This window comes from Gymnogyps californianus, chromosome 3 (genome assembly GCF_018139145.2).
Source record: "Gymnogyps californianus isolate 813 chromosome 3, ASM1813914v2, whole genome shotgun sequence".
Classification (NCBI taxonomy): Eukaryota; Metazoa; Chordata; class Aves; order Accipitriformes; family Cathartidae; genus Gymnogyps; species Gymnogyps californianus.
In genome coordinates, this window is record NC_059473.1 from 73,038,207 (window position 1) to 73,047,006 (window position 8,800).

The 8,800-nt window shown below is 57.5% G+C and overlaps 1 protein-coding gene across 2 annotated transcripts; it reads right to left on the minus strand.

Annotated features, from left to right (window-relative positions):
* Nucleotides 1-2,047: 2,047 nt before the first annotated feature.
* VGLL2 (vestigial like family member 2) lies at nucleotides 2,048-8,253 on the minus strand. Of its 2 annotated transcripts, XM_050894957.1 has the most exons (4): nucleotides 8,173-8,253; nucleotides 5,539-5,830; nucleotides 3,240-3,755; nucleotides 2,048-2,088 (listed from the first exon to the last, which is right to left on the minus strand). In XM_050894957.1, exons 1-4 carry the CDS (start codon nucleotides 8,251-8,253, stop codon nucleotides 2,048-2,050), a joined length of 930 nt encoding a protein of 309 aa, XP_050750914.1. The 2 variants fall into 2 exon arrangements, with proteins under 2 accessions (XP_050750914.1, XP_050750915.1); XM_050894958.1 differs by lacking the exon at nucleotides 3,240-3,755.
* Between the last annotated feature and the right edge of the window lie 547 nt (nucleotides 8,254-8,800).

Sequence of the window (8,800 nt, forward strand, 5' to 3'; positions counted from 1 at the left end):
TTTGCAGCAATGAAGTTAAATACCATTATTAGTTACTTTTCTCCTGCAAAGTGCTGCTGCCTTCTTTTTTGATAGACGCCTCAGAACATTTTTGGTTTAACCGGTAATATAAATTCTGGAGTCCCTTCCCTTGCCCTTTACAGCTTGCCTGGGCTCTGGCTAATTGGAGGCTGAGGGCGAAATGCTCAGGGGTATGTCTGGCTGAAGGAATCACGGCAAGTCACCTCCTGCCATTTGCCGAGCTCTGGCCGGGGATGCTCTGCACACATCGCTCCTTGCCAGCTTCTCACAGTATTCACTCACACTGCTTTATCATACTCTTACTCTTAGGATTCCTATTCCTTCCCAGAAATGGAGCTATTGCCGAGCTGAAACCTAGGAGAAGTTCGGGTTATTCGTAACTCCATTTCCGACACGTGGTGAACATTATGCCAGATTATGTGAGAGTGTTGGAAGGTAAAAACCCGCATCACAGCACAAAAGTCCATTTTCTACTGCTTCTCCTAGTGTCAGAGGGGTAATGTTAGGACTCTCCTCTTACATGCATTGAACTTTGTCAGCCTTCAAAGACATTACATTAAGAAAAAAAGAGAAAAAACCCAAAACACAGTAGTGTTGGGATCAGATGTTTTGCCTGTAAAAAAGTCAGCTTTTAATTATAGGGGGAAATTGCCATTTCTGCACTGTTCCATTAATTATTCATCACCCTGTAATAGCATTTTAATTTACCAGTGCAATAGCAATGCTAAATGCTACAGTCCCCTCTCCTATCAGTTTCGTGAAGAAACATCTGTTATTATGGAGCAGCCCCCTTACTTTAACCCATCTTACAGATACACCATACACTAAAACGTAGCACTGCAACAGTCTTGCATTTCCTTATCTTTTGTATTTATCACCGTACTTTTTACTCACTAAGAAAATATTTTCAACTGCTAGGATTTCTAATTATGTTTAATGCAAAGTAATAAAATAACTCACTTCATCCACATGACAGATATTTTTCCTATTTCATCCTGAAGTTTCCAGTTTGCCTCATTTCTCTTGTTTAGCTCTAATTCTTCATAAAAGCACACAGGGTGAAAGAAGGAGATACCTTTAATGCAACTTTCCTGCTATTAAATAGATATCTTATTCCCCCTTTCAAAAAAACAAAACAAAACAACTATTAAAGTGACAAAATGACAGCAACAAGTAGACAAAGAGAAACGTTAGAGGCAACTCAGACCTATTGTCCATCACATGCCTTTCCTTCTGGTGTTCCCCCTAAAGGCTGTTGGGTTGAGGGCGAGGCATTCTTCACGGGTTTCCTTCCTCCCCCTGCGTTAAGAGGGCTTTGCGTTCACCAGAAAATGTTTCTTGTAAAAAAAAAACAACAAAAAACCACAACCAAACAACCGTTCTATATCCAATGCAAATGTTGTGCCAGACTCTGAGAAGTGCCACCTTGGTTTTCGTCTTTCTGGGGTTTGAGCAGTTGTGTGTGGAACAGCTGCATCTCTGTAAGCCCTGGGCAGGTGGCCCTGGCCAGACACTTGCCACTCACAACCACAAAGCTGAAAAATCTAACCAGTTCCTTGATAGTCCGAAAATGTTTGTGAGTTCCAGTTTCTTCTCCTTTTACTTTTCTATAATGTAAAGTAAAAATCCAGTTCAAAACTGCTAAGTAGCTTTCCCATGTTTGCATTCAAGAAATAATTTTCACTGCCGTAAAAAAATATTCACACCACTAAAAAAACCCCCCATGATTTCCATTTCCTCTGCCCCCTGTACGAAGGCCACTGGTTTTGCGTCACCATCCATGACGTCATTTGACTCTTTTAGAGTAGTCTGACTGCAGTTCTGGGTGTGGGGTCTGCTTAAATAGAAGTTCAACGTCTTTGGCTCTCCTCTTGCAACAGAAGGATTTTCCTCTCCGAAAGAAGTCTAAAGTACCGTCCTTGCAATGCCAGGTCCTTTTAAGTCCCGTTGTCTTTCCCCGAGCTGCAGGGCCATGGTGGGCTTGGAAAAGGGCAAGGGGGGATCTGAGAGTCTTTGAGTCAGCACATCAGCTCAGAAGGGATCCACCACAGAAGGAGTAACGGCGAGCTGCAAACCAAGATCAGAAGCTGTTACAAACTGACCCGATTTCAGCTCTGAATGCCAGCATGTCTAACAGGCAGAGATCTACAGGGGAGAGCCAGGGGAAGAAGAGTGAAGGACAGCTCTAAAACCAGTATAGATCCTTGCTTTTATCCTGAGGCTGCAAACCTGAGAACGGAGAGAAGAAAAAAAGGGAAGAAGAAAAATAGGTACAGGAGTTTAAGGACAGAGAAAGACAAACTGCATTTCTGCCAGCTGAGATCAGAGAATCAGTCTAAAGCATGGGCTCCCCAGAGCCCCAGGAGGCCGTGAAGCAAGGAGAAGAGACCAAGCTACACTGGAGACAGGCACACGTCCCTCCTGCCTAAAGAGAGGCCACCGTAAGGAGCCATTTGTGGCTGCGATAACCCAACTTCAGCACGGAGAACTGTTGCCAGAGCAGGCTTTCCTTGCCTCCACAACCACTGACTCAGGAACTGCCACTGCTGGCTATGCCTCTGTCACCTTTTTGTCACTGCTACGGCCACGCAGCCTTACTTCCAGGCACCCCATCAGGCACAGGGTGCCATTACCAGGGGAAAACCATTGCCCTTTTTGCTCAGCAAATGCAATTGTGCTTTCGTCTCAAAAACGAGGAGGAAAAAATAAATAAGGAGAGGAGGTAGTTCATGAACCTGCGCGGGGTCTAGAAATTATCTGCTCTGCTGTGGCTGCCCACACTCCTGCCCTCAGGGCAGCCCATGGAGGGAGCCAAGGGGTGATCTTTGGGGCAGCTTTGTCCTGCTCCTAGCTCTCACTGCTCAAGGCAAGAACAGGGCCAGGGCCAGGACAAGAGTACCTCAAAGCAACGTGTACCCTCAAGGCATGTTTGTGGGTGCCAGAAATTCAAAGGATGTCGTGGGGCGGTGATGTGTTGTCCTGTCCCATCCTCTCTCTCCCCTTCCTCACTTGCCTGGCCCAAGAGCCCCAAGAAGGGCACCCAGGGCAGAGCTCAGGTGTCTCCCATGGGGCTTCCACCCCCAATTTATTCCCCCACAGCAGCATCTCAGCCACCCCACCACGGGAGGGCCTTCCCTACTGCCATGGATGGTGTGGAGGCAGGGGGCAGGGGTGCAGCTGAGCCGGGGGACCCAGAGGGACCGAGGGCAGCTCTTTACCTGCGTCCACATTGAGGCCGAGGCTCTGTGCCATGTCCCCCGCTGCGTTGGGGAAGGGTCCCGGCGTCGTCCAGGCCGTGGCGGTGCCCGCCTCGCTCTTGCCCAGTTCACAGGGGGGGCTGACCGGCGTGGGCACGGAGGCGGGGGTGAGGCGGTGGGGGCGGACGGAGGCGGTGGGCACCAGGAGCGAGCCGTAGCGGGGGTCGAAGTGGGGCCCGTAGACCTCGTGCATGGCGGTGGGGCGGGGGTAGGCAGTGCTCTGTGTCCCGATGTAGGGGTGGTGGTGGTGGTGGTGGTGGTGGTGGGCATGGTGCCAGGGCTCGGGGCCACCTTGGTGCAGGTGGCCGTGCAGAGAGGCGGGTGCGTAGGGGTCGGCGGCGGCGGCGGCGAAGGGCAGCTCGCTGTGGGCGGCAGCTGCCAGGGGGCTGCTCAGGGTGGCTGGGACCGAGGAGGGCTGGTACGTGCTGTTCCAGAAGGACGGCGGGAAGCTGCGCTGGCTCATCGGGAAGGAGCCATCTGGGTGAAGGGAGCAGGAGAGCAATGCAGCAATGAGCACACCCAGCGAGCCCTGATCTCCTTTCCCTAGGGCTCTGCCCCTCCCCAGATCCCCCCAAACCAGCCCTTGCATTCCCTTTATCCCCCAAACAACTGCCAAACACAAGAAATTGCTCCCAGCGAGTACAGATTCCTTTCCAGTTAAACATCCAACACACCTAGCCCAGGGCTTACCCATGAAACTGAAACTGTTTGCTCCAGGTTTCTCTTAGTATGTATTTAGGGAAAAGGCTGTTACCTAAGGTGAGGGAAACATCTCTTTTCCTCAGTAGTGGAAACTGAGTCAGAGCTATTATGCACCGCAGCGATTTCCAGGGTTGGATTTTTCTTGTTTTTGTAGTAATTTCCCTGTCTAAGCATTTACGCCCAGCACCTCGGAGGATGCCTGACCCTGCCAGGAAAGCGGCTGCTGCCTCAGTGCGGCTTCAAAGTGGGCAGGAACAGCACAAGATGCGACTAAGGGCCAGCCTGAATTTTCTGAACATCTGAGGGCAATTCCCTATCTATTACACTGGACTTACGCCTGTTTCTTGGGTATATTGCCAACATATTCGGGAAGCGCTCTGCAGATCTTTGGAGGTTGGCAGGGCAGAGGACAAGGACTCTACATTTTCTTTGCCTGGTAAGCAACATGCGAGATGGACTAGTGATTATTAATAGCACAGATAGACATTACGCATTATTAATTGGGAATGTACACTGTTCCCGAGACAAATAAAAACATGCTCCTGATACACATTTGCCAGGGAGGTATGTCAGCTCTGTGCCCTGGCATTACTCAGGAGAAAGGGAAGCGGTTCATGATGAGCAGAGAACTCTCCTCTCCTGCCATCAATTCCAGCGCTGAATATCTTTCGCCCATGAAATATTTGAACCACTATTTCATTCTTAGAAACTACCGATAGCAATTCATGGGGCAGCTGGGAAACAGGCTTTCAGCTGGACGGGTGGCCCTGCGAGGGAGGGTCCCCAAAACTGCCCCCAAAAAAGTGCCGGCCCTAAGTCCCTGGTGGGCAGAGGGTGGGAAAGGTTATTCCCCTCTGCCCTGGGTACCCCCATGTACTCGTCCAGGGTGAATCGGGCATGGCTATGGAGAGCTGCGCGTCAGCCGCGGCCTTGGCCTTCCTGGCACAGGGCTACGGCCGTGGGCAGGTCTGAAAGCCCTCATTTTCAGAAATGTGGGATCCTTGTCTCCGCTCCCGCAGCAACCAGGGTGGTGATACGTGTAGGGCGAGATACAGGGACATACACGATCTGGTTTTTAGCGGTGGGAAGCTGGTGAGATGGTTCCCACATCTGCTTTTCTCTTTGTTCCCATCTTCGATTACCACCGCGCTAAAGTTTAAGCTGCCCCGGCAGGGTCAGCAGGGGAGGCGCTTGCCACAGCCACGGTGAGGGGGTCCCTCCGCGGCTTGTTGGGTTGCAGCCCCCGCCAGGTAAACCACCCACGCTGTAAAGGCGATTCAGTTCCCCGGGCCGCCTGCCAGGCCACTTCCCCCTGGGCCACCACAGCCCGGCGTGAACTGGAGGGGTTTATTCTGTTCTTTTTTTCCCCTAAAAGGGTGAAGCCGCCCGCGGCTCCCGGCCCGGGACAGCCGGCTCCCAGGGGCTGCCCGCCGGGCCTCCGCGGCCGGCGGAGGGGAAGAGGGAGAGGGGATGCGCGGCCGGGCCGGGGGCGAGGTGTCGGCCCGGGGGGGACCCCGCCGCCCTGCGCCCCCCCCCCCCCGCCGCGCTGCGCGCTCACCTCGCCAGGAGCCGGCGTTCCGCGCCGCCTTCGCGCTGCCCAGCGAGAAGCTGCTGGGCTGGCTGAGCGCCCGGCTGAAGTGCTCGTCCACCACGGCGCTGATGTCCCCCTGGAAGTAGGTGAAGAGGACGCAGCGGGAGTTGATGTACTCGGCCTCGGGGGGTCGCTCCTTCTCGGGGCTGCAGTCCTCCTCCTTGATGCTGGCCGCGGGGTGGCTGGAGAAGGAGCTGCTGGCGCTGGCGCTGCTGCCGCTCTCCGGGGCTTCTTGCATTTTGGAGTAAAAGGCGAGTTTCTGGAGGAAAGGGGGAGGGAAGGAAGGAAAGAAGGAAAGAAAGAAAACAGAGGCGGTCACGCAGCGCAGCAAGGTGCGCTGGACCAGCCGGGATGCAGCGCCGAGCCCGCTCCCGCGATCTTTCCGAGAGGATGCAAAAGTCTGGTCCTCGGCTGCCCGCCGTCCCCCCAGCAGCAACCCCCACCCTGTAGCTGCATTTCTGCCCCAGCCCGGGGAGGCAGCGAAGGGGCTGCAAATAGGGCTGGGGGCCCGAAACCCAGAGATGCCGGCTGGGATGGAGCAAGAGAGCCTCCGCTCAGGGCAGGCGCGGCCGGGCGGGGGGTTACCGGCGTGGGTCCCCAGCACGAAGTCCCGCACAGGAAGGCACCTTGCAGGCCGGCTCCTGGGGGGACGGCGGCGGCCAAGAGGCTGAAATTCGGGGGGTCGAGGCGGGGGGGGGGCGCGGGCAGGCGGCGGCCGCGCACCGACGGCGCAGCGCCGGCAGCGGCGGGAAGGCGAGCGCCGCTCGGTCCCCGGCTCGCAAAACCTGCCCCGAAGAGTGTCCTGTAACCCACAGCGGCGAGGAGGCGGAAGGGGGGGAAAAAAAGACTGGCAGCTTCAAACACATTTCAGGGCAAAAAAAAAAAAAAAAAAAAAAGGCGCATTTCCCTGGCCAGCAAGAAGCTCCAGGTATTTCCTACAAGATTGTGCTGTTTTTACTGGATTCCACTGGGTGGGAAAACAGCGGGCGTTGAGAAGTTTGCTGGATGTTTCCCATCTTCCCTTCATCCGCGTTAGCGTGTCCGCAGCTGCTGGGAGCTTCTTAGAAATAAGCGATGGGACGCGGAGCCCGGGCTTGGCCGCTGCGGGCAGAGCCGTGGAGCGGACGGCGGGGGAAGCACCGAGGGGACAGGTCAGAGCCTTGGGCCAAGACATGCGAGATATTTAATAATGTCACTCCTTCGTGACCGCCTTTCCACTTGGCTCCTGGCTCGGCCATTGAGGTAATGATCATCCCCCTAAATAATGTCACGAAGCCGTGTGCGGGGGGTGGAGGGGAGTTGGGGGGGGGGGGGAGCGGGGGGGGAAGGCAAGGTGGGGGAAGACATCATTTGCTATTTGTAACAGGTATTCCGGCCCCGCTGCCAGGCGCTGGAGGTGGCGCACGGGCCGCCACGCCGGGGGCTGCGCGGAGCCGCGGGGGCTGCGCGGAGCGGGGCCGCTCGCCCCGGCACTGGCCCTGCAGGGCGGGGGCTGCCGCCCGTCCCGGCCCCGGGGTGCTGCTGCCTCTATCCATCCCCTTTTTCGTTTTGCTGGGGGAGGAAGGAACTAATTTCTGGAAGGAATAAGGAGGAGGCAAAAAAAGAGAAACCCAGAGGGCGAAGGACAAAGCGGCGTGCGGCAGGTGCAGCCCGGGGAAACGAGCCCTGACCCACGCGGGACAGTGCGCGTCCCGGGGCGGGCAGCTCCCCGCGCACGACGGGCTGTGCGTGCCACGAAACATCCCCGCGGTCGGCGGGATCCTTTTATCGAAATCCGGGGATTAATCGATACCCGCGATAGCCCGGGCGGAGCCGCACGCAGCGCGGCGGCGAGACGTGGCTCCCGGCCACGAAGTACCCGCGGGTCTCGGAGGCGATCGCCGCCGCCGGGAGCCCGGTGAGGCCGGGGGACGGGCCGGGGTCCCGCCGCCGAGCGAGCCCCGGGAGCGGGGAGCATCTCCGCAGCCCTGCCTCACCGCAGCCTTGCCCCCCTCAGGGCCGGGGCTTCCTCCCCCACCGCCAAACCGGGGAAATCCCGCAGCCTCCCGGCACTCTCGCCTCCCCCACTTCCAGAAGGTAACTCCGGAGCACCCCCTGCAAGGCGGCTGGCAAAATATCTGCCCGAAGTGGGTCCCGCGGCGGCGGCCGGGATGCCGGCGCGCAGGGGGTGAGCGATGCCCCGGGCAGCTCTGCCTCGCCGCTCCCGGCGGGCCCCCTGCAAACCGCGGGCATCACTGCCCGAGCCGCCGCGCTCGGAGGGAGCCCGTCCCGGCAAAGGAAAAAAAAAAAAGGAAAAAAAAAGAAAAAAAAAAGAAAAAAGAATCCCTAAAAAGGCATCGCAGGGTTAAAATCGCGCTCTCGCTCCCAAGGCAGCCCGCAGCCCGTCGGTCGCCGCCGGGGTACGTACCCTGCCGAGCCCCGCGCCAAGGTGGGATGCGGTTCTGCTCCGCTCACCATCGCAGGCTCCCAGATCTTCCCCCCGCTCCCTTTCCCCTCCCCTTCTCCTTTTCCCTTTTTCCTTTTGGTAAGGCCCCAGACGGCCATCCTCCAGACGACACCCCTCCCACTCTCTGCCTCTTCACCGCTGCCCCCCGCACGTACCTGGTGATAGGGGCTGTAGGCTGCCGCGAAGTAGGGCTGGGGAGGACCGTAGACTTGGTACATAACATCCAAACAGCTCATGGCTGGCCGCGGCCGAGAATTATTTTTTTTCTCATCAACTCGTGTTCTGCAAAGTGGAGCAGTGCTTCGCGGGAGGGAGGTTCCCGGGGGTTAAGAGGCACCACTCATTGGTGGGAGGAGTGAGGGGGGATGAGACCGCGCTGGGCTGAGATGACACCCCCCTCACTGCCCTCCTTCCCTGCCGCCCTCCCTCCCTCCCTATAGCGCGGCTCCCTCCAGCAAATGCGCCGGGGCCGGAGGGGCTCCGTGGCCGCCGAAGGAGTTTCAGCCCCGGGCCCGGCGGGTGGCAGGGGTGGGGGGAGCCGGGGAGACCCCCCTTCTGCAGCCGGGGCTGCCCGGGAGCAGCGGGGCGGGAGGCGCGGGGGGAGCTCCGGCACCCGGCGCCCGCCCCGGCCGCGCAGGGACCCGCCGGCGGCCGCGGGGTGCGGGGGAGCCGAGCGGCGGCGAAGGCGGGGGGGGAAGGGGCCTTGCCCAGCGGGGCAGCCCCTCTTTCGCTGCTTTTCATTTCATTTATTTCATTTATTTCATTTCGTGTGCTTACCGTGCC